At 34.2% G+C, this 26846-nt stretch overlaps 1 protein-coding gene across 1 annotated transcript in view; it reads left to right on the top strand.

The window, feature by feature from the left end:
• WDR70 (WD repeat domain 70) overlaps positions 1–26846 on the top strand; it is a 137749-nt gene that overhangs the window by 25881 nt on the left and 85022 nt on the right. Inside the window, exons 6-9 of the mRNA XM_038170879.2 lie at positions 12077–12136; positions 16538–16671; positions 20816–20969; positions 23255–23331. Of these exons, the coding sequence (XP_038026807.1) occupies positions 12077–12136; positions 16538–16671; positions 20816–20969; positions 23255–23331 (425 nt within the window). The remainder of the gene's footprint in view (positions 1–12076; positions 12137–16537; positions 16672–20815; positions 20970–23254; positions 23332–26846) is intronic.

Here is a 26846-nt window from a genome sequence, read left to right on the forward strand (position 1 = left end):
ACAAATTCCAGAAATGGCAGCTAATTTCTGCCCTAGCTCAGCAAACTGTGCAAAATTGGGAATCCTTGTTTTGGCTACTTTTGTAGTTGCCTGGAAGATGTCCATAGTAGGGAATTTGAACAAATCTGAGCCAAAATTCTTGGACTGCTTTTGATTCAGATGATTTTATGGGTTATACATTCCTTCCCACCACTGCAACTTTTCCTCTGGAAAGCCAATAAGTGTTTATAAGCTGTTTCTCTCACGCTCGTTTTTGGCTTATACTGTACTTTCGTTTCTCATTTGATAGAATACTAAGTTGGAACTATGTTCAAGCATATGTTCTTCCCCTATGTCACAGAGGAAGAACTACTGAAGGGTGTTTTTTTTACAGCTTTCTTGTTTATGGAAACAGTAGTTATGGAATTGTGCATTCCCCTGCAACTTCACCAGTCAACCAGAAGACATGAAACACTACAGATATGTTTTCTCAACAGTTGCAAAATTGCTTGTAATATGAGCATTATTCAGAGAGTTGTTTTTTTTTTCTGAAGTGTTTTTTGTTTGTTTTTACTTTATTTTATAAATGAGTTTGTAAGGACTTGGGGTATTAGAGTATTACTAATAGACACTTTTAATGGCTTCTGTCTTGGTAGAACCTGAGCAGCTCAAAGGTATGAGCAAACCCACCTTATTTGATCGTTGTAGCACAAATTCAAAGTGGGACATTTTTATCCCATTTAAGACATGATACTTAGGCACACAAGCAATGTCTCACAGCACATAAGTAGTAGACATGGTGTATGAAACCTGTGTTTCCTTATATCCAGGACTGTTCTTTTTCTCCTGACTTGAAAAGGAAGTGCTCACAGAGCTTCTATGATGTTTCACATGAAGATCCAAAATTGTCATTTCTATACTAGTTGAGTGTGAGTGACAAATATCTCACTAGCTGTCAATAATGCTGACCAAGTTGAAGATGCATATTGACCTTAATCCATCTCAGTTAGGTGATCAAGGTTATGTATATGACTAATAGTGACTTAATCTGAATCATATACATTTACATTTTAAATTGTAAATGTAAGAAGACCATTCCGGTAACTCAAGTAATCTTTGTGTGGTGTGGAGTATCTGAAGCAGCTCCTTATGGAGCAGAACAAAAAGTTCATTGAATAATTTGAATAAAGGTCTCGTAGGATGTATCTAATACTCTACATCCTTTAACAGTTACTAAATAAGAAATATATATGAGGGCTTAACATAAAATCAGTAGAAGTCTGCAAAATGAGGCATTTCAGTAAGTTGTGATGTTCTTAAATTTTTGCCTTCTTTATCCACTGCTAAAATCTTGTATGCCATCTAGAAAATGGATCTTTATTGTAGTCAGAGTTAAAAAGTGAGAGCATTGCTTCTGTACACTTACATACCTCAAATTCCTTGTGGATTGACAGTTTTAGTGTTGGGTTTGACATGTGGGCATTGTTCCATTCCAAAATGTGTTGAGGTCATCGCTCTGTTTCCATATATTACACAACTGAGCAATAGTGAATAATAGTTGTTTAATTGCTACATAGAAATGAATGGCTGTCTGTTTAGTTGTATGTCTTGTCAGGTTTAATTGCAGTCATTTGGAATTTTCAGAGACTGCTTTATGTGTATAAAAATCGGTAGTTTTGATTCAGTGTGGTGGAGTTTTTTTAAGATAATATAGTACAGCGTATTACATAAATGCACATCAGCTAAGCATATTTAGTAATTCTTGAGCATGACAGTTAAAAATGATGGGTTTTATGTTTAAAAAGTGATTCACATGTGATTTTTACCGTGTGCTTAGTATTTACACTGAATATCTTGAAAATTATTTGTAGTGTTGATGGGTATTACAGTGGTTTTAAAAAAGTGGGTACATAAACTGATCATAATGCACTACCTTCCTTTGACATAACAGCTTTAGCTAAAGGAATATACCTTAGTAACACATGCAGAAAGGTGTTTCCTCCAAGGATGGACCTCACATGTGTACAATATAAATGTATCTTTTCTTATTTCCAGATGCATAAAGTCACTTAGCAATTTTTTCTCATGTCACATTACATAAAATTCTGCTGCTATAACACAGCTTAAATGTTAATGTTTTGAAGGTAATTTATGTGTGGCATGGGAGAATTAGTAATCGAAACAGTAATAGAATTGGAACCAGCTGTGGGAGCTAGATAGGAAATTGTCCTTCCTTCCTGCAGTAACTTAGACGTACTGTAATTTTTAACTCCCACCCCTCCTATTCCTACCCCATGGTTGTAGATCTTCTTTGCATGACTTACCTAATGATTTCCCCCCACCTCCTCAGTTTTAGTTCCTTATCCTAATTGATTAGTAAGTTTGTAGACAACTGGAATGTTTGTCACTAATTGAGGCAATGTGCATAGATGCCTTTTTTCAAGTTCATGTAGTGAACACTTTTTTACAATCAGAATTGGAGAACTGTTGAAAAGTAGACTGTGCAGACAACTCTCTCTCTCTCTAGAGATGTGATTGTTTAGTTTTGCTGACTGTAGTGTGTTTGCTAAGAATAACAGGATCCCTGAGGACCTTGATGAACTTCATCAACATTGTTGAATAAACCCTTGTAGCAGATTCTTTATGATACATATTATTTATTCAGGTTTTTCAGATGAGGAAACCAGGGTGTGCAGGAATGAAATAAATTGCACAAAGTCAGAGGTCATGGTTTGGTCTACACCTAAATTGTGTATTGCTTTAACTGTCGTGGTTAAAACTTATGTGGTTTAAGAAGATGGCTCAGTAACGTGATTGCCGTTATACTGGTGTAGAGGTTCTTGTTAATATCATCTTGATGTTTATGAAACTCTAGGCCAGTGTGATCATCAGAAGTCTTAGGGCATTGGTCTCTTGTAATTTCAACATACTTCCATATTGTTATTTTAATGTACTTCAGTAGAAGCATATGTAACTGAAATTGCCTTTTGCTGAATGAATTACAGAGGCTTAATGGTATCACTGACTTTTATAAAAAGAATATTAAGTTGTAATTGAAAGGTTTATATAGAAGGGTGGCATTTTTTTTTTTTTTCAAAGAATCTTTCACTTTGTAGAGGTGTGATTTGAATTCAGATCTTACTAATTTTATTCTAAGACAGAATGTAAATCTGGAGAAGGTGGAACTGATTTAATGACTGGAAAAACGTATAAAAATCTTCCAAATATTTAAAGCTAGGATACTGATACTGCTTCTGGTATTCTTAGTGTAACTTTGGTTTTCATATTTTTTACTTGGTAAGTCAAGTGAAAGAACTTTATACATTTTTTTCCTTAAGTTTGCCAAACAATATGATAAAGTCTCTGTAAAGTTTAGATGGAAGTATGTTTTAGAGTCAGTTGAATGTAACTATTTCTCAGCTAGTTAGCAAGCTGCAAGATGTACCACATTAAGAAAAGTCAGGTTCAATCTGATGCTGTGTCTCATGTTGTGTGTTCTTGTATCCTTACATGTGTGTTTTCCGGGCTACATTCCCTACATTAGAAATCACATGTGAAATCTATATCTTACAGAAACTCTTACAAAATTGAATGTGAGTCATGTGAATGCCAAAGTGAGGCTGGTTTATGTCTAAGCTAAACATTTGGCACTTTAGAGAGATGAAAGTTCACAATTATTTTCCCTTTGTGGTTTCAGAATTTACTTATTCTTTTATATGGTAGAATGAGAAGAGCTTTCAGAGAGGAGAATAGGTATTAGCTGTGTGTTTGTTTTGTTTCTCCTTATGGTCAGCTGATCTATGGTTATTTGTGGTATTTTACTGTTTCTGAATAAATAACAGTAGCCATTTAGGTCAAAATGAAATAGTCTGTTCAACTTTGAAAAATAATCTTAAGGGTTATGTCTCTGGAAAATGCTATGAAAATGCTAGTTTTTTCGGTTTTTGTCTTTTCCCCATTCTCAAAGTGGCAATCATTCTGTGTATCTTATTGCTGTAGTAAAGCTAGGTCTTGACAGAATGTGGGTGCTTTTCAGTGGTATGTGGCAGTTTTGCATACTGTTCTAACAAATGTGAGGTATATTTATACACATTTGAAACTGAGATGATAAAAATGAAATAGACAGGTGGTTATGTAAGCAGAATATAACATATCCGGAATATCACGAGAACACTTAGCTTAAGTAAATTGCTCTCCCAGAAACTGCAAAAGAAACTTGAATGACCACAATTATAGATGTACATCAGTTTTATCAGAGATTACAACTTGCTTTGGACAAAGCTCAAGAGAATCTCTCTTGTATATATTGTAAGAACAATTTCCAGGTCATAAATATTAATATAAACTCTGGTTTCATAAATCAAGGGTTTGTTACAAATTGAGAAATTATCTGAGTGGGGTTTTAGAGTGTAGGTGAAAAATAGCAACCTCCTGAAATCTATCTGAAACTCTCAAGAGAAAGATCAGACAGGTTTTTTGGTGTCCTTTAGAAGTACGGTGTTTATATTTTAAAAATGTATTTGCCAACTGTGCTGAGACTCCCTAATTGCAATAGCTTTTGTAAATTGCTAGGCCACTGGAGTCTTTTCAGAAGTGGCATGAAAGAGAAGAGATTTAGTTCATGTTACCTATTGTGTATGGGAACAGTCTCTAAAACTACCGTCATCTAATAAAGTACATTTTATCTGACCTAGAATAATGTTGTGAATTTGTAGTTTTAGGAAGTCTTAGGCTGGAATGAAGATTTAATCCAAGGTTTTTTCTCTTGCTTGCTAAATCTAACAAAACACTCTGGTTCAGATCACAGGAAAAAAAATCATGAGGCTGTGAATTAGAAGATGTTGAGAGAAGCTAGCCACAGTACTGTTTACATATTGAATAAATACATTTATTTCCTTTAGGCATTAGCAAGGAAGTTTAGCTATTTAAATGCCTCTTAAATTTTTGGAGACAGCCTAGAGTAATACGATTTAACTTGCTAAAGAAAAGAATCTCTCCTTAGTTCTCTAATACTTAAAATTCAAGAAGTATTTTTTGTGCTGTTTTGAGTGCTACCCAAATTGAAAATGGTAACTGGGGGACATCACAGTGTAGGGCCCTTCTAATATTTCTGTTCATTTTGAAAGCTTATGCATTTGTCATGGAGTTTATGAGTTATCTACATTTTTCCAAGAGAAACAGATATTGTGGGTATTTCATGGGAATATTGGCCAAGATGATTCACAGCAGTGTTTATGTGAACCCTCCTGTTTTCCATAATATTTTCACTTTTCTTTATCTTTTTCAGGCCAAAATATTAGATAGTAAATGCACACACACAGAGGCGCTGATTAATCCAACCATGGCAAGGCACCTCTGTTAGGAATTTCCCCAAACATTCTACCTCTTTACCTTACGCTCTGTGAGTAGATGATAAACAGGAGAGGTCTCCAAATGATCCAGAATTTTGATACATGATACAGATTCTTCTTCTTTTTTTTTTTTTTTTTTTTTTTTGATACAGATTATTCTTTTGGAGTTAGTTGTCTATTTTTGAAGACTGTATGGGAAGTCTGAGGCAACTGTTTTCCATACTTTGCTGCATCACATTTGTAAATGTAGTTATATGAATCTGAACAAAACTGGTTTTAATACTATGTAAGTTTGCATCAAAAAATATCTAAAAAGAGGAAATGACTAAAAGAGGAAATTAAAAGGTGTTGAAATGTCTTCTCAACTATGGATGCTTCCTTCATGAAAGTTTGTGGATAATGTATTTCTATAAACCAGAAAACATTCTGTCTTCCTGTTGTTGTTTAAAAAATATCTTACCCATCTCTCACGTTTTATTTTTTCATCTTTCTATCTTGAGTGTACTCTTACACAACCTTAGTATACATTTTAGACATGTAGTTTCAGTTTAAGATATGAAGGAAAATAATGAAAAACTAGGATGTGGAATAATTTCCCATTTTACAAGTCGTATGATTTTAATTAGTGTCTGAGGGGTAACTTGCAGAACAAATCATGAACATCAGTTTGTGTTTATTTACAAAAAGGGTTTAAAACAAACAGGAAAACAAAACAAAACAAAAACACAATTTAAACTCTTATTACTGTCTTCAGCTTTCACTGCTGTCATGGAAAATCCAGCCCAACAGCTTAAGATGCTATTGTAGTTTGAAAAGAGGACTGAAGCATATTTTTTTTTCAAGTTGTGAAATACTCCCTCCCAACACTTTTGAAGTGTTATCAGACAGATATAAGACTTAATGTCAAAGGATGGAGCAAGATTCTGTTCTTTCTGTTCACCATCATTGGAATAGTTCCTTGAATTTCATCCATTTACATACGTAGTATCAGTTCAAATTGAATGCAAGGTAGAAAGAACTGCAAGTGTCTCCCTGTTAAGCTTGTTGAACGTCTATTACTTCTTTTTCCCTAATAAGATAAACAATTGGGTTGGATTTTAGGTGATGTTTCAAAGGGAGATTACTTTGACCTGTAATCTGAACATATTTGCTACAGAAATAAGGGAGTAACATTGAATATAAATTGCTCATTTGTTTTTACTTTTAAAAATAATGTAACTTTTAAAATAAAAGTTATTTACAGCCTTCCACCACTGGGATTAGTATATCCTTGTGGAAGGATACAGTGGCAGTTATATAATACTATAGCACATAATGCAATGGCTTTTTTTTTTTTTTAATTAATTATCAGTATAAGTTGAGCTTACCTCTCCACTCTCAGAGCTATCATGTCAGAAATCCCGTACTTTCAATTGTGATTATTGATGAGTAATCTGCCCACTTGTTTTATACTTCAAATCTCTTAAGAACACTTTCTTTCGAGGTGTTTACAGTATATAATAATATTTTACAGTATGAACGTTTTTATTAGGAGACACATCTATCTCTTTGATTACTTCTGTCACTTTTGATTACCTTTTGTTTTTCAATTTTTTTTTTTTGAATTCTCTGGAGAATAATAGTAGAAGTAGAAAATTGTTCTTGCCTGGTCACGAGAAAGAAGATTTTAGTGCTGTCAGTGTCCATACCGGAGTCCAAAGTAGATGCTTTTCAAAGGCATTCTGACTCTCCTGCTCACCTCCCAGCAGTGCGGCTTTTGCTTTTCCATGTAATTCAGTCATTTTGGAGAGAAAGAGAGGAGGCTTTAATAACAACTTAAAACACAAATGTGGCATTTGAACAAAAATGCTTGAAAATAATAATAATTAAAAAAAATCTTAAATGCCAGAAGGCCTGGGATTTGGGTTATTAAACATGAATTTCTGTAGGAAGTCCTTCAGTTGAGTCTTTGAATTGCTGCTGCTACTTAATGTTACCTTAACAGGTAATTCCATAATCCTTTGATGCTACTTTTTTTTTTGTCAACCTCCTCTCACTTCCACCAGCTATTCTTGCTGTCCTTACCCCTGTTATTCCATCTGTCTTCTACTGAGGCAGCAGTTCTGCCTCAGACTATCTCTGTTCAATTTACTTTACGAAACCTGCAGTGTCACCAGAAATGGAGAAATCTCTATAAAGTGTAGTTCCTGCCTCCTTTTCTTTAATCTAGCCCATGAACAGACAGCATCTGCTATTTGGAGTGTACCGAAGCAAGACCCAAAAGAGCAGGGAGTGAGTGTTTACACATTTTTGCTGGATTAAATCAATCAGGAAGGACTTTTTTAGTGCAGTGCTTAAGGTATTTAAAGTAAGTAGTAGCCAAGCCTACTTTAACCTCTTTCCCTGCTCTAGACAGGAAAAGTGCTTACATTTATTTTAACTGTTTGCGTGTTTTTCCTCCATGCTGTAGCATAGCTCTGCTTCTGCAATTCTTTAGTCAGTCAGCATTTTGGTAAAGTTCTAAGAACACGGGAGCTATCCAGAAAAGCAAAGTCATATTTGCTTCCAGTGCAGCATCTGATCTTGAAATCTTCAAGGAAGGCAGAATCCCCTATACTGGAATCCAAGGACAATTCCCAACACAGAAAAAAAAAAAAGAAAAAAAAAAGAAAATTGTTTCCTCTGTTAAGTTGTATTCTTGTGGGTGCCCAGAAAAGTTCTTATTTAAGGGCCTGGTGCATGCAATGTTATTTGTTACTTGTTAGCTTGGAAGTTCCTTTCGTTCAGGACAGTTTACATTTAATAAAGTACAGATCTCTAGAAACAGAGCAGTATAGGTATTTTTAGACAGATACATCATTCTGTCTCTCTCTGCTTTGGCCATGAAAAGGTAAGTAATTTGAGGACCTGTAGTCTACCTTTGAGTGGCATTTTTGGGGGACGCTTTGGAGGATTCCAGTGGATAATTTTTTTTCCCCTCATGATGTTCAGTTCGCGGTTACTGTGTTTGTTGGATCAGCAGAGTATCTCCTGGGTTTGTGCCTTGTAGTGCCATTATGGAATTTACATTTTGCATTTCATTATCTCTTTCCTTTTATCCATTTAAGACTTTGAACATAATCTAATTTATCAGACATCTAAAATGAATGGTCTGGATGGTTCTGCAAGGCTAATAAATGGTTATGGCTGAGGTGTTTTTTCATTGTGTATTTGTGTCAATTATATTGTTTAGTGGATTCTTTTTTTCTAAGGGTCCTAACTTTCTCTTCAAGCCAAACATCAAGTCTATTAAATACTGGCCCATTCTTTTCCCACTTCTTGTATCCCTCTGTTTTATGCCAAACCTCTATGATGATTATTGCTCATATTTAGTATCCCTAAGAATACCTAAGGATATCCTGTATGATATAGAAATACAGATTTTAACCAATTTTACCTTCGTGTATCCATTTTCATACCTGTTTTGATCTCCATTATTGGATTATCTCTTTTTCATTTTTCTTTGATTTTTTCTCAAGAGATCTGGGAGACTTTGACCTAGTTTCAGCCTGTAGTTTCTAGTGGCATATTTTACAAGTATTGCTTGAGGATAAGGAAGCTCCCAAAAGGAACGAGAAAAAAAAAAAAAAGGCAAATAAAAATGCAGTATTTACAGACAGTGGGGCGCAGTGAATGGAAGAGTGGTGTCAGGCACAGGAGCTTAACAGTCAGCTAGGGGTGGAATTACCTGGAAAAATGTAACAGGAAACTGCAGATGTCATTCCTGACTTGCACTGTCCCTTTGCAGAAATTACTTAAAAGGTAAGGCTTGCTTTTAATTTTTGGGTAAAATTGAGAATTCCTACAATACACTAATTTATGGGCTTAATGCATATTAATCTTACCAAAGGCAGGGGAATTGGGACTTTTTGTAAAAAGTAACAGGAGATATGTTAACACCAAAAATGAAAAAAAGAGAGAGATTTACTGTCATCTTTGTTTTGATATGGTAAAAAAAAAAATAAAATCAACAACTTATAGTATTTCAGTTCATCTTAATCTAATTACATAAAAATGTGCAAAACAGCATTTTTAAAACATTAAATGTTTGTGTGTAAACTAGAAGCTGAAATCCAAGCAGCAACTGCAAACAGCCAGCAGTGTGAATACATTTTGGTTGAGCTCTACCTCTCTGATTAGTAATGCTCCAATATATGCAAGATATTTATAGTATTTGCAATAGCTTAGGAAGTTTATAGTTACTAAAATAGTATAACCCAATTTGTTTTTTGTAAATGTTTGGCTGATTTGAAGATGTTAAGCCAAGATATGTTCCTGGGGGTTGTTATCTTAATTTTTGTTTTGAACAGTTTGAACAGTCAGGCATCCTTTGGACACTGCAGAATGTAGCACTGCTTGCTCTCTTCAAATGTCTGAATTTCAGGGTCAGGATGTTTGATTTATAAGGTGACAGAATTCCTGTTGTTTTCCCTTAAAGATAAGTAGCCAGAACTGTGTTTGATGTGGGTGCACTGTACAACAGAAGTGTTCTTGTGTGTTTCAGTATTCTAATTAAAAAAAGAGATTTGATTACTGTCACCTGGAGGAGCTAGCAATTAACTAAGTTTATGCTAGCACGTTTTGATTTTTAACCTGGAGGAATTGTGTGAAAATGTTGTTTATTTTTTTAGGCTTTTTAGCTGTCATTTCTTGGTCATTCAGTGGTATTTAGTGAAAAACATTTAAATCATTTCATTTGGAACTACCCAAGAAGAAAAAAAGATGTGACTGAAAGCAGTTGAGCTTGTCACTTGCTATTGTAGATGGTAGTCTATCTGCAATTGTGGTGCTCTTAGCTGCTTTATTTGTAATAAGGATATTCATGAGAACTTTCTGTTTGAGCTGTTGAAAATAACTCTAAAAGTAATTAAAATACTCTCAAAATTAAGCTTACTGCTAAAATAATAGGAATAAAACCTGCCTTTGCAGATTGGAATATAAAATTAGCAACCCTGAAGTGATTAAGTTGAGAACGACCACAGTGCTGTTTCTCCTTGCAGCAGTAGGTGAAGTTTATCTGAAAGCCTTTGATTCACAGGAGTGATGCATCCTTTGTGACAGCAACATGAAGCTTTGAAATTGTGTTGTTTCCTTTTCATGCTTCCTTCTGTTCTTATGAAATGTGCTTAAATAGCAAGTACAGTCAATGGCTGCTGAGCAGTTTTTTGCATTCCTACACCAGTCAAATACCATTTTATAGTATAGCATATTATCAGACATGGAAAACTGCAAGAGTGTTGCAATTACACCTTTCTCGGGGTGATTTATAGTGCCAAGTGAATGATAAGCTGAATTTCATAATCAAAGCTTCACTTGGGCATTTCAATTTACACCTGCTTCTCAACTTGTGAACCTGTGAGATGGTGGAAGTGGGACATAGCGACGTGCGGGCTGTACCTTTCACAGTGTTGTGTGCAGCTTTATGTAAACATTTACTGTTACCTGTTCGGACTTTGTATGGACCCAGAGTCCCATGGGTATTTTTTTGCTCAAGTGTATGTGTAAGATTTACATGCTAATACTGGAGTTCCCTTCAGATGCTTATGACTATCAAAGATGTACGTATACTGTGAGTGTGAAAACACCAGGTATGAGCCTTCTGCTGGGTTTACATGGGAGAGAGTAGGAGGGGAAAGGAGAGGTGGGGAGAAACTGCATTTGGTTTGAGAATCAGGGATGTTGTCAGTGATAAAAGTAGAGTTAGAAGAATGGTAGGTTTGGCTAAATCAAAGATGGAGAAAGTTTCAATTCTACCAGAGAAATAAAGTTGATAGAACTAGAGAAAAACAAAACAACAAAAAAAAAAACAGTTTAAAAGAGCCTCATGCCTTAGTGACTTTCTGTAGAGGAGTGAAAAAAAAGGGAAGGAATTGGCAAAGATGGATAAGAAGAGAAATATAACTTAAAAAGTGTGCATAAAAATTATTTTAAAATTATGTTTTGGCAACAGCAAATTATAACCAAGATGTCTGGCATCAAAATGATGGATTGTGTCTGTTTTAGGAAACTTAGTGGTACCAGACATGAATATTTTGAGAATAATGATTTGAATGACCTTTGTAGAACCTTCCAGTCACTGAAATACTTCCAGAAAGTTTCCTTCTCTGTAACTATTTGTGTTACAGATGTTAGTGTGATGTTTTAAGCTGTAATTGTCTTCAGTCTGTATCTTGCCATTGAAGCGGCAGTCATGAAGCCCCATGAGAGCTGGAGATAATCACAGAGGTGGAATTTGGAAGCTAATCCATGATCCCAGTTAAAAATGTAGATAATTTAACTTCTGTAATGAATTTCTAGATTTTTTAAATTAATTTTGTTAACCTCATAGATTCCTTCTTTTGGAAAGTAATTGTATAATGAACAATGATTTAATCAATCCATCACAAGATCATTAGTTATTACTGATTAAGGACCAAAGAGAATTTTACTGTGTTCTAAAGAGGAAAAGTAGGAAATCTTCTACTGTTTTCATTCTTTATTAAGGTGTTTTGTTGTTGTTGTTGTTGGTTTTTTTTGGTTTGTTTTTTTCCTTCTTAATTATTTCTCATATTTTAGGGCCATAACCACGAAAATAAAAATCTGGAATTGGTCTCTTACTTTTGATTTGTCCCCTTTCCCTCAGGTTATCACATGTGTGAGGGGAAACATTTTTTACCTTTATATATATTTCAGTGTTTTGTTGTTGTAACACTGTTTCCACAAAGTTGAATTTGTCTTTTTTCCTCCAGAACCCTGTCAAGAAAATTCCAGATTCTCATGAAATTACGCTCCAACACGGGACGAAAACAGTAAGTGGTAACATATTTTCAACATTTCTTATTTTTTTCTGGAACTGATCCAGTCTATTAAATAAGTTACTGAATATTTATTGTCAGCTGAAATCAAGAAGCTGATCTGTTAGTTTTTTTTATTTTAAATCTAGTTCTTTTCTTACTGCAATGAAGGTGTGCTTTTGGACTGACACCTTTCCTTTCTGATAAAAACCCAAACTTAAATTCATTTGGCTGAACCATTGTCTCATTTTCTTCTTCCTTCTTGGCAAATTCATACTCTACAATTGTTAGATAGAATTACTCTAGACTTCCCTCTACACCTTCCTAGTCTAGACACAGGTCTAATCTACACCTTTCTCTGACTTTTCATGCTTTTCAAGGAGGGTGTCATTGCTGAAGTTTAAAATGACCTTTCTGTAGCAGAATGTAGGTCTCCTTCATTTTAATTGAATCTTTAAGTGCCTTTTATAAGCCATCCTCAGTTTCTTGAAACTGTATTCTTCCTTGTCTTTAACTGCATCTTTTTAAGGTTTCATCTCAAATACTCCTCCTTCACCTTCTTTTAAAGAAACGCTTTCTGGCTTGGATCTTGTGTCTTTGTTCTCAGTATCTTTTTTTTTTCCTGGGTAATTTCATCTTCCAACACACATTCAAACGCTTTTATGTGTTGCTTGATCCAAGATCTGCTTCTACAGAGTAAAAAAAAAATTTCTGGCTATGACTAGCCCTGAATCCATTCCCAAATCCTTTCCCCATCTTCTTCTTTGGTTATTAAAAGAACACGCTGCTGCTGTTTATGCTCTTCACTTTGGGCTGTGACTTAAGTTTCAGGGAGAAAATAATATTAGAATTCCTTTTATTGTTACCATATCCCTGTGACAGCACTGTCAGCTAGTTAATAGAACTTGTCACTGAGAGCGATCCTGAAAAATTTCCAGAGTGGGATGGGTGTAAGAAAATTAGAGCAAAAAATCCTTTGAGAAAAGTGCCTTTTGATGATCTTTTAAACAATCTGAAAAAATGTATTTTTAATTAATTTAATTGTAATTAATGTAATCATACATTTAATAATTCAGCATTCGATGGTATTAAATACATTTTCTAAATAAAGTTAGTAAATTTTTAACATCTGTAACAAGTTAAAACATTAAACATAAATAATTTGAATTTAATATTTTAATATTTAATAATTTGATCATTTATACACATTTTAAAGGAATTTACTGGAGGTTTAAATTTAACAGTAAAGATCATAAATGTTTTTATAAGCTTTCAGAAGTAGTTATCTGCAGAAGCACGTATTCATTAATCTTGTATTGGAGTTTGTTGTGCTGTATCTTCCAGTGTAGAGAAGTGATAAGACCTACTCATTTGTTTTGTCATCGTACTTGACATGCAGACATAGTGGGAGAAGAAGAAGAAAGAAGTAACAAACACGTTGTTAATGAAAATACAAAAATACTCTTTGAATTTTAAAACTTGTAAAATATGCTTTTTATTGCACTTTAAACAACAAAAAAGTACAGTTTTTATTTACGTGGTGCATGTAATACCTCTCAGTACTAATTTATTTTCATACTAATGCAAGTTACTTTCTCATTTTCCATGTTGCAGTAACTGCTTCTCTAGTATGTTTCTTGAATATACTTCTGAACAATCTTTATTATGTGAAGAAACACTGTTTTTTTCTCTATATATATTAAACCAGTAAGTCTTTTGATTTTTACTGGTTTCTGAAAGTGGAAGCTCATGTTATTTCTAACTAAAAGGCTTTGTAAGGGGGGAAGTTACAGTTTTGGAAGACTTCTGAGATATTTTGACTGCATGAGAATACAGCTGTCATCACCTAGAGCAGAGGTGAATTATAATGTGGATATGCATAGCACAGTTAAATTAGATTGGATGCAGGGAATTAAATATATCACTGGAAAAAAACAGCTATTCTGTAGAAGGACTATCTTTCCTACCTCCTCCCACCCCCCTGCCTTTCCTTCCCACCCCCCTATGCCTTTCTTTTGTTTTTAAATTATGGGACTACTCAGCCATGTCATTACACAGTAAAAATGACAGTTGTATAAAGATGGGAGCAACCTGATATCTTGATATCAGTGTTTTCCACCAACATTTTAAATTACACTCGTCGTCTTATAGTCATACAGTGTACTGTATTTCAGCTAAACCTTATGTCCCATCTGTACCTCTTCAATCTAATGAAATTGGGTTTGATGATGACTATATTCCTGTGCAGCTGAAAAGTCTCAGAAAAGATTTCCCAAGCTGGAGTCTTTCCAGAAACCTGATTAATTTCCCGCTTGCCTGGCTTGCACAGTGTAATAGGAGTTACTGTTCCCAGTGAAACTTCAGGGATATATGTATATATATTTCTCTTGACGCTTTTGATACATTGTGGGTATGAGAAAGAAAGCACAGTGTTCAGAATACTTCTGATTATGTATTTGAACTTCTCATATCACAGCTGCTTCTTCCTATAGTAGTTTTTGTGGAACAGAGTACTTGAATCTGTTAATTCTAATGCATGATTAATCTGGAGATGCCCAGAGTTTCTGCTTGTTAGAAATCATGAATGAAATGAGTGGGGTCCAAAACTTGTATTTAGGTGATAAAAAGGGGCAATTGGGGGATAGGGGAGGGACATAAGAGATTGCATCTGTTTCGTTTGTAGGGCAAGTAAGTCACAGTGACATAACAGGTAAGTGGAGTTTAATTCTGTCTTAGGGATAGCACAAAGCAGTACATTTAAACATTTGATTCAGAGAAGTAAAAATAAATTAAAATGTTGGATTTATTTGAAAGTGTGAACTAGATTTTGGGGGGCACTGGATTAGCTTGACTGATGATTCTTTGGATTCTTTAGAAGAATAAGGGTTTGGATCTTCTCTAAAACATAAGCCTTCTGCAAGTAAATGCGTCTAAAACAGAGCAGGACATCTAGATGACGAAGAAATTGGTTGCTTGTCCAGCAGTCAGCATCATTTTTTCATCTTCCTGTTTTTTTCTGGACATATTTTCTTAAAACTATACTATGGTGTTTTAAGTTTGAAATGCAGTAAGGTAAGAGCACAAGGAGCAGCATGAGCCTTAAGGAGATGGCAACTAGAAATGAATTTTTGATAAAAATAAGGAATATATAAATTAACTTTCTCTACATGAAACAAAAAAATGCAAACTCTTTCATTTAAGAAAACCTTAATTTTAGCAAAAACAAATTGTCCATCTTAAAGGATAAATTCAGTTCTTAACTGTTGTTTTTACTGAAACATTTATTTTTTATTACTTACTCAACTGGACACTGAAAAGGTAATATCTTTTTGTGTTTTTTTTTTTTTTTTTTTTTTTTCTATATACACAATTAATATAATCTGTATGTGCATATACTCTGTGTACAGAGTAGATACAGAGCAGCAGCACTGTATGCAAATTATTAGATTTTTTTCATATGAATATCTGGAATATTTAAAAAGTTTAGGCACCTGGAAACAATTGACTTGATCTTTTTTTATCCTAAAAGTTTAGCAATGCTAACCTGTAGCCATAACATTATTCTCATGTGTTGTCTTCTACTCAGAAAGTTATTTTTTTGTTGTTCCCAAGAACTGTCTAAAGTATGAATGTTCTTGGAGTATAAGATTTTTTAAACCTTTTTTTTTTTTTTGATCTTTCTGGCTCATCACTGTAAATCACTTTTTAGGCATTTTCTAGAGCATTTTCTTTCTATTAATACTGCATTATTTTATTGTGCTGAGGACCGCTTTCTCTGAAATGAAAGGGTTTATGGATTTAATAATTATACATCTTACGTGGGATCACCTGTTTTTTGAGGATAATAAATGAGAACATTCTTTACTCAAAGTTCTAAGTAGCCTTATGAAGCTAATTTAAATCTTTTTAAATTTGTGACTTTTTTTTTAAACCAAGTTTCTATATTTTTTTTTCCTTCAGGAGGCAAATTTAACCAATGTGCATATATGCGCACATGAACTATGTTGAGTATATAATCTTAAACTGTTGGATATTAAATACCATTTCAAAATCTTGCTAGAACTATTACTTGTACTTCTGAAACAAGTCTAGAGTACAGTTTTGTTTTCTTCAGGGAAATGAAAGATATCCAAATTCATCATTGAGAAAATAGGGAAGCAAACAATGTAAACGAGCTGTTCTCTGTAGTCTTCAGTATTGTATTCAGATTGTGTAATTTCCACCTTCATTTTCCATGCCCTTTTTGAGGTACTCAGACATTGTACAAGATGGTGAAAATTCACAGACAAAACATGTAAACTACCACACTGAATTATTTTTTTCTTACTTTAGCAATATTTTACATTTTGTTTCCTTAAGAAGAATTACAGAAAAAAAGAGAAATAAAAAACTTTGATCTTCTTTTTTTCTGTGCAGGTTTCTGCTTTGGGATTGGATCCTTCAGGTGCCCGTTTGATAACTGGTGGATATGACTATGATGTTAAATTTTGGGATTTTGCTGGAATGGATGCTTCTCTCCAGGCTTTTCGGTCACTCCAGCCTTGTGAATGGTATGCATAAAGACTTACATTTTCACTTGAGATATTGGCCGTGTTAGTCTCCTAATAAAATGCACAAAAGCCTTGTAAGATAGCTAGCTTGAAAGGCTTTTTTATCTCATTGCACTGTCTGTGGTAAACGAAATGTGAAACCAAGAACTTGTCATGTTACATCTTTACATTTTCTATCCAGACATATATTTTAATCTTTTAGAAAGGTATAGGTGAATTTGCAGATGGAATTGTCAATAACATATCTGCAAATAGATTATGAACCTCTCAAATGCTCAAGTTTATGTACATGGGAAGGACATAACTTCTGTAGTTACTGTCAGTATTTATGAGGTTGTTGAGGGGATCATATTTTCATTAAATCCTTCTTTTCTGGAAGTAGTGATCCCTTGCACTGAACTAATAATAAAATGGCTATGTAGTACATGTTAAAAAAAATATATTAAAAAAAAAAAACACAAAACACACACACACGAAAAAAACAGACACAGCGTCTGACAAGATTATATTTATTTAAATTTGTATTGGCATATAGATATATAACAATACAGGAAACCTTTCTTTATACAGTGACTTTTGTACTGTTCTCTGGCAATTCAGCCAATAAACAAACCAGGTTTGTGTACTTGTTACAGATAACTGGAATATCAATCTCCTTTAAAATGCCATGCCTTATGCACAGCTAACTTTCAAATATGCACACATATGGAAAAAAAAAGCATGTTTTTTCTAGAAAAGTACTATCCAATGGTTAATTAATGAGGCACACTTTATAAAATGCTTGGTATGCTTAAAAGGGATTGAAGTTTATGATGTGCAATAAGTAGTCCTTAGAATTGCAGACAATAATCATTAAAAATAGACGAAGCGAAAACTGAATTTTGGTCAGTTTGGAAGGTTGGGATTTCCATGACTAATTGTAGATGTACCAGTACTCCAGCTAATGAAAGATGACAAAAAGTTGAGGCCGCCTGAAAAGGAGCAAACTAAAAAGAGATTCTACTAGTGGTTTAAAATGTGAAGAATCAAAACAATAAAAATATGCTGTGATTTTGATCTTACTTTGACTTACTTTGTTACGGTAAATTAAAGAATAGCACATTTACTGTGAAAACATGACTTGGTAAACATGCATCTTTGGAGGGGGAAAAAAAAGTTATACATTGAGACTCTTCTGGCATGAATTTCACTTGCACAAGTTTGTAACAGAACACAAATGGCGTTTTCCTCTCATTTGTCATAACTGGCAATAAGAAATAGCCCACAGTCTATTTCCACAGGACAAGATTATTTTAACTGAAGCACTTCCATGTTGAGCAGAAGAGTAAATTCAAATTTAGTAGTACTTGGTAATAATGGTATAAGATGAAATTGTAGTCTTAGTACTAGATAGCACTATGAGGATTCTTACATAACCTGTGTTCAGTTGTATATATATTCTTATTATATTTTTTCACTGCAGAATTTATGGCAAGGACTGTTTGCATTCACAGACCTTAATCTTGAAGAATTTTGAGGAGTTCTGGTATGGAAGCTTTAGGTGTTAGCAGAAATCTAGTTCTGGAGTCAAATATTTAGTTTCATTTTAAGAAGAATAAAAAGCCTGAGAAGAATTACACATTGTCCAGGCTCCATTTTGTAGCATAATATCAGATTGCTATGTTAATTTCTCCTTGGATTTGGGACATAAGAACAAGAAAAAGAGAGCCTGGAAAAAAAAAAACACAGTACCTTCAAACCACACCTCAGCATTAAAGATGAGGGCAAGTGTAAGGGAAATCAGTGATAAATGTGTGTAGAAATTAACTGCGTCACAGCTCTGCCAATGGACTTCCAGCAGAAAGTACTATGCTGGTTTGGCAGCTTTAAACCTTGGATTAATCCTATTTTAATCCTATTAAAGTGAATTGCTTTTGTAAGTTTTCCAAGACTTTTGCTTTTACATTAATAAGAACCAAAAGTGTGTTGGTATTTTTTTTTGTTTTGTTTTGTTTAGGAATTGCCTCTGCAGAGCCTTACTTTTGGCTTACTTTTTTAATAGTCCAGTAAACACCTGAAAAACAATAACTTCTGGGTCATACAAATACCTTACGTACAGCATGACTTACTGCATATGATTTTTTAAACCAATATTGCACAGTTAGGAGGTTATTGTTATCCTATATCTAAAAGTTGTGGAAATACATTTTCTCTCAGACGGCGTGTTTGTTGTTTTTTTTTTTCCCACATCCCTGATTTGATTAATTGTTAGAATTATGTTCCCATTATACTAGGTGTTGTAAAATCAGGAGGTGTTTTGTGTTAGAAGAAACTTAAATGTTACTCAAAGTTGAAAGCAAAGTTTGTTCAAACACACCGATATAGATTCTTTAGTATAGTTTATCAGTTGTCTGCAGAGAATATTCTAGAGTATAGATACTGTTTCTCTTGTGGGTTTGTTTTTATTTTTTTTCAGTGTTTCCTCTGAACTTAATGTGGTTGGCCTTCTTCCCTCCCTTTTGTGCAAGTATCCATTCTTGCTCTTTATGCTCAGGATGCTTTTTCAGACATCGCCTGTGATCTGTTTCGGAAATTCCCAGATTTGAGTGTCTCTTTTCTACTAAAAATTAGAGTTTATAATACTTCAGCCAATTTGGCTGCCAGTTCGTATTACATAATAGGGTACTTGAAGCAATTTTTGGCTTTTGAGTCATAATGTAATCAGTTTTGCCAAACATTTTTTGAATAAGAAACTTATGCTTAGTTTACATTTCTATGGTCAATGCAGATTTTCTAAAATATGTATTACAATGTTTTATGTGTTTTGTACATTATCTCAGTCTGAGGAGAGATTTAACAAATAATAGCTCCTGCCGAGTCAGTTACAAATTCAATACCATGCAAGACATAAAATGTTAAATTAAGTTAGAAATTGCATACTCAGATTCATTGATCACCTGAGTGTTAATTCTACTGATGTGAAATTTTATGTTAAAAAAAATAGTTTTCGTAAAGTTATTAGAATCTGAATGCACATGGTTATGTTTTCCACTAAGTGAAAAACTACTAAGTATACCATACTTCCCTAAGTTTGGTATAGAAATATTATTTCTTGATGCACTTGAACAATATTTTTTGTGACGATCAGTTTATTGAACACGGCTTGGAGGCCATAAGAATACAAACAGAATTGCAAACACATTGTGATCTCTGCTTTTCAGTTAATTTAACTGCAGAGTTGAAGTGTAAATATTGTTGTACAATTTCTGTTAATGTGCCAGGATATCACTTCTGGCAGGTGAGTGGTGGATACACTACTTTTTGTTCTCAGCTATCCTTGTAGTAGTGTGTAGTCTGGTAGGGAAACAAAAGGATATCTGCTTTGGATACAGTAACTTCAGAGAGCTTTGTACATAAAGCAGAATGCTGAGAGAAGATGTTGAAGCTGTCACTGGGGATGGAAATGGATTTATGCTTCACTTGCCATCATCCCACTTTGATTTAATAATTTTTCTTGTCCTGGTATTCAATGATTTCTGTCTCAAGCTTTTTCAGTCAAGGAAAGATGTATGTAAGAAAGCTTTTGCAGCAAATGAACAATCATTTAGGGTATAGTAGATTATTACCTAATGATATTTTTCCAGGTTCATTGGTATATATATATATATCTTTATTTGAATCTTTGATGAAACTGTAGCCCTGAACATAGCAAATGATGGGAAAATGCTGACATATGATGAATTTCCTGCTGTACAATGTATAATGGATTTTGATGTAGGACTATAGCATCCTTTTATAGTACTTTATAGATTACTGTAAATCCAGATGTTACTTTTGGGAAGGTGAGGAAGAATTTTGAGCCCTGAAGAGCTGAATCTGGCATGCTATTTTTCACTTGGAGTTACAAAGCATTCTTAAAGTAAATATGTTTGCCAGAAATGACATTCTAGGTGCCAACTTTGTAAATATTATTGTACAATGTGCTCTGTCATTAAAGAAGGAAGTCTCACACACACACACATGGGAATAAAAAGCTTTAATCCTTTGCTCTTAGATTTTTTTTTTCCATCTTTCTGATACAGGAATGTATGTGGGCCTATTTCTGCAATGCATTTTCTCACCATTGACACTTCTGTTTTAATACTGGCTTTTTTTTTTTTTTTAGTCACCAAATCAAGTCTTTACAGTACAGTAGCACAGGAGATGTCATTCTGGTTGTCTCTGGTAACTCCCAGGCAAAGGTGCTTGACAGAGATGGTTTCCCAGTAATGGAGTGCATAAAAGGAGACCAATACATTGTGGATATGACAAACACCAAGGTAAAGAGCAAAACCACTGTATTGTCAGTTTTGTGACATTTATTTCATTTCTGAATGAGAAACAGCGTGAAGTTAATAAATAAGTGTGCAAAGCCCCCACTCTGGGTTGGGATGATCACATTATCACTGGAACAGGCTGCCCAGGGAGGCGGTGGAGTCACCATCCCTGGAAGTCTTTAAAAGACGTTTAGATGTAGAGCTTAGGGATATGGTTTAGTGGGGACTGTTAGTGTTAGGTCAGAGGTTGGACTCGATGATCTTGAGGTCTCTTCCAACCTAGAAATTCTGTGATTCTGTGATTCTGTGATTATAGTGATACATGTTTGGTACCAGCTGGCTTGACAAGGACTACAGGTTACAATGGATGCTGGGCTGAATGTGAGCTAACAATTTAATTTTGTTGTAAATGAGACAAACTGCAAACTGGACTATGAGAAGATACATGTGTCAGCAGATTAAAGGCAGTTTTGAGTTTTTCTTTCAGTTCAACGTCAGTTTGAAGAAACTGAAAGAGGTCTGGGACCTTCCAAGGAAGCCAGGGCTCTAAAGCAATTGTGCTAGGACGAGAAGTTGAAGCATCTGGGCTCTTTTAGTATGTTGGAGGTTAGATGGCAATCTAATAACAGTATACAGCTACTGGAAAAGACAAAATGGTGTTGTAGCCAAATGCTTCTAAAACAGCAACAGTCTTAGCCTAGAAGTCTATAGTGGTTTGTCACTGTAGAAGTTTTTCAGCACAATGGTACTGCAGCATAGGAACAAGTCACCCATGGAAGCCATGGAACCTCCAACCATGGCTTTGTCTAGCTTGAAAACCCCCATGGCTGACCTGTTCTGATATTGGCTGTCATCTGGCTTTGAGCAGCAGGTTGGCCTAAATGAACTCCAGAGATCTCTTCCCAGTAACATACCTATGATGCTATGAGAAATCCATCTCTTTAAAAGTGTATCTTGTAAAAATCGTCAGCTTACCCCATACTGTTGTCCAACCAACCAACAAAAAAAAAAAAACAGAAACTATTGATCTGATCTAGTCTCTTGCTTTCTTTTACTTTTCATCTTTTGCTGATCAAATTTACCCCATTCAAGGCAGGGGCGAGAGGAGAGAGTTACTTGCATGTCATGAGTGTAAAAGACTAATAAGGTACAGCATGCACATTTTTAACAGTAGTTGAAAATGCAAATGGAGAACAGCTGATTCATAGTTCTGAAGTATTTTAACAGCTTGATTGGTTTTTGAGCACTTTGCATCCTTACAACCACAAACTATATGTGACAAGGATTCTGTTTACATAGATGATTTAAATTCAGGTCAGTTTTATAAATAGCTGAAGAGCCTAAAAAAGTAATGATAACATCTACTGCTCAAGCTGATAATAAAGATGATTTATTTATTGCTTGTAAAGTGTATTGCCAAATAACTGGGCTAAATACCGTTTTGCCTGAGGCTGTTCTTGTCAGATCACTATTTCTTTTGGCTAGTGATATGTATATAAAACCATCAAATGGTAACATCTGCTTTAGTTCTTGTTTACTTAAAAAATAATACAGATTTTCTTTCTCTTGTAAACTTCTGGAATTCCAATGTATTTTGGTCTGACAGTCAAAATACTAAAATATTTGTTATATTGCCCCATTAACTTTACAGTATTTCTCCCCATATTTTTGCTTAAAGCAAACTAAAATAATTCCAGTATTACAGGACTAGTTGCCAGATTTCTCTCTGAAGGTAGTCAGTGATCATGTGTCTGTACTTCAAAGATGTAAAGCCAGCTGGACAAAAACATCTTATCTTTATAGTAAACATAATGACAGTCTCTTGCATTTGGCTAAACTAATTTCCTTCTAATTTTTCATCCTAAAACAAAAGATTGTATCCTGTGTATTGTGTCCTTCCTGATAATTCTTGTCATTGCTATTATTTTTTATGTGGCTAAAAACAATTTGCATAATACGATATTAATGCATATTGTTTCATCCTTTTTCTGCGTTACAGTTCTGCCAAGATGAAAAGAACAAGTGTGATTCTATGCCATAGTCTGAGAAGAAAAAATATAAAAAGAAGGAAAATATTAATGTTTTTATCATTTGAAAATGAAAACAGGCAAGAATGAAATGGATTAAAATACATAAAAAATTGTTACATCATTGTAACTTCAGTCTGATCAGAAGGGATTCTAATCTCAGCTTTTGAAATGGTTTTGCTTGATGGATTGGAGTAAAACTTACAAAGCCTAAGACTTCTTATAAAACCTTTTAAGACAACCTTGTGTTTATTTCCTTAGGGTCATACAGCAATGCTTAATTCAGGCTGTTGGCATCCAAAAATAAAGGAAGAATTTCTGACATGTTCTAATGATGGGTGAGTATCAAGGCCTGTCTTTGTCAAGGTGTTTGTTTGGCTTTTGCATTTTAATATTGTGCCCTAATTTGCTTTAAAAACCTACCTTTTAAAACTTGATCAAGTGCTAAAGACAATGTTAGGGAAGCTCAGGAAGCATAAATTTGTCATTTTTTAGGTCTGTATTTTCTTTAGTTTTGTAACTTAAAATAGCTTTTGATATTTCATGAAAGAAGCTGGCTACTTTTACAAAAGTTTTACAATAAGTTGGTTAATTTTACAAAAATTCTTGGACAAAATTAAATGCCCCCTTTAACATTCTAGAGTATGTCTTGAGAGCAGAATGGTTCTTGTATAGAGGCTCATGTAAATGAAGTCACCAAGAAGGTAGAATATTTTAGTTGAAGGTTGCAAATTTACCTATAATTGAATATTGAGTGATGTTGTAGAGGAGACTGTTAGAAATTACTTTGTTGTTTCATTCTTAGTCTTTGTGGCAAGAATCTAACTTCAAAATGTTACTGTGGCAGTTGCATTAATCAATAAAGTTTCTTGCAGCTGTCAGCAGCAAGTTCATGAATGGTTTTTGGACTAATATTTTAAATATTTTAAAATTTTAAATATTTTAAAAATGCAATCTCCGTTTAAATATTTTAAAAATGCAGTCTCCTTTGCTCAAGAAGACTGAATTGGCCCTGAAGGTATCTGTCTGGTCAATGGTAGACCTAAGACTCCAATTATCAATTACTTTTAATGACTGTTTTTCCCCAAGGGGAAACAGCTTACCAGTTTAACACAACGATACATGAGCAAATGATTCTAAGAAGAAAACTGACAGTTTCTAGTAAAACTGTGCCAGAAGGGAAAAATACAAATCAAAACTAAATTGTAATTTATGGAGTGGTTCAATCATAAAAATACATGCAGGTTAAGCTTGTGTTTTTTTTTAAGTGTTTTTTTTTCAGCTTGTAGACATAAATTTTGCTTCAATAATAAAAATGATTATTATGTCTTATAAGTGTTTGCTGCTTTTTTAAAAGTAGAGAGAGTAGTAAACCTTCTTCATTAGTTTGAATATTTTGGAGATGTTGAGAAATATATCAAGACATTATAATTTTTTTAGATTGTCTAAGTGTCTAATTCTGTACTGTGTAAACAACTGCATAACTAATATACCAAGTATGAATTCACTGCATCCTTGATGCTTGAATTGCAGTGAAATGCTCTGGTCAAGTAAGTAAAATCCAGATAAACACTGCTATAAATAGATGCATAATTGCATTTTTAGAGACACTATGTGGCTGACATTATAGAAGTATTTTAAATCTATTTCATCCTGTTTTGTGCTAGTGACAGGCCTTTCCAGGATTTGGACATGTCATGAAAAGTAGCAGTTTGGATTGTTTAATTTGCAACACAGGAATTAAAATGTTAAAGACAGTATTCCATTCATGGAATTCAGTAACAACAAGTTATAAAGCCTCCAAAATTTAATCAGTATTTAATATAATACTGGAACTACACACAAAGAAAATAGGAGTCTGAGTTGGGAAGGTCATCTGATTATGCCAGTGTATAATGAGTTTGAAAAACTGATATAATTAATATAAAGAGGTATATTCAGGTGTTGTTCTTATTTATTATATTGTGTAAAGTTTTGTTAGTGAGTAACACCTCTGAAAATGTACATTCCATTAGTAAATGGCAACAGTTGTTGATATTGTACAGTAATGGGTGAAATTCTGATTTAGTTTTCTTTGTTGGGTTTTGCCATTGCTTTTATAATGTGCAAGTGGAAATTAGGGTAGTGTGTAGTGATTTTTCCATGAGGAAAAATAGCTGCTGTAAGATTTCTTTACTACAGTAATTTAGCAGAGCATTTTACTTAGCAAAGTAAGATTAGAATACTTCTGTTTCATAGCAGAGATGTTTTAAACTAAAGAAAAATAGGCAGTATATGTGAGAGAATTAATTAAGAACAGCTATTGATTTTTGCTTGAAGAAAAAAGGTTTTCTGAATTTCAAGCAAAAGCAGTAAAAAAGCTGGATTTATGCCAAAAAATCCAGAAAATAGGAAATTTGTGTTTTATGCTTATTATTCTGCATCTTGCATAAAATTTAGTTATGGATGTGATTAAGTGTTGCATCTGTCTGTCTGTCTATTCTTTTATATTTTTTCCGGTATTTACACATGACTCTTCTGTGTTGAAAGACTGTATTTCATTGATTTGTAAAGCTGGCTTTTTGTGAGTCAATAGGTTTGTGCTTAATGAAATACTGGCAGAAATATGAGATGACTTCATGTGAAATCTTGATTTATGTTGCATGCAAAGCAAAGAAAATCTAAAATGGAACTTGAACTTTGGAGCCTGTGGTCTTATCAGGACAGACCAGAAGACTCAGTTTTTTGCTAAGAGGTCTAAGTGGGGATAGCATGTGGTCAAAATTTGCAAAATGTTGAAGTTGGATGGATGATCTGGATGCAGAACTGTGTTTGTGAAACACCTTTATACTAAGAGGCATTTGTTGAGATAGGCAAAGTTTGATAAAAGAAAATACTTCTTTTTGGATAGTGTCTGAATGTATTGTGGAATATGGAATATGCTATCCCAGGAGGTGGCGTTGTCAGGTTTGAGAAGGGATGAGGAGAGCCCAAACACAGGAAACGCAATGGGCATTCCTTTCTGGCATTCCTTTCTAACATCCCTTACACAACAGTTGTGAATAGTATGGGACAATGAAGGGAAAAAAACATAATGATGAGACTTGGTCAGCATAGTTGTTGCTCTTAAAGACTAACTGGTGGATTATATGAATCTATATTTGGATGTAATCAGGTGTTTGTTTTTATGATGTTCTAATTTTCCAGTAACTTCAGGAAGAGAAGTATGTGGATTCTTCTCAAGGTAAAAAGCTGCTGCAAAGCTTTATCATATCTAGAGTTGATGTGGTTTCCATGCAAGTAGGTTAAATGTTGGTAAGATCTCTCTTAAGGAAATGCTGAAACAAAGCCCAATACATCTTTACATGGCTTTGTACATAGAGGTTTCATAGAGGTATCCCTGTCTTGACTCAGTCTTTCTACGGGGCAGGAGACCTACCTGTACACAGACATGATTTGGCATTCATAATCCTTGACATATTCTTTTACATCGTACATTGTCTGTGAAGAAGGTGTATATCTGTAAAAGTAGAAATGAAAAGCTTTACAGCTGCACATCAGAAGAAAAGATGAAATCAAGCACCTACTCATCTGTATCTCTAGATGCTATGTTCCATTGCACACATTGGAAAAAGGAACTGCCACAATGGCTTGTCTGGAGAAAGACATCTAACATGGAACACTAAAATGGGACACCTCGCAGGTTCAATTCTGGATGTACAGGTAGAGGACAATGAAAGCAATGTTTGCTGTGGTAGGCATGAAGGAAGGCTTCTAGTTTTGCTGACTTGAGTCTCTGCTGAATGTTGTGTGGAGTACTAAAGCAAGGCTGCTAAATACAGAATTAGTTCTTAAACAGAAACTATTTCACTAG

The sequence above is a fragment of the Anas platyrhynchos genome, chromosome Z, assembly GCF_047663525.1.
Source record: "Anas platyrhynchos isolate ZD024472 breed Pekin duck chromosome Z, IASCAAS_PekinDuck_T2T, whole genome shotgun sequence".
Lineage (NCBI taxonomy): Eukaryota > Metazoa > Chordata > Aves > Anseriformes > Anatidae > Anas > Anas platyrhynchos.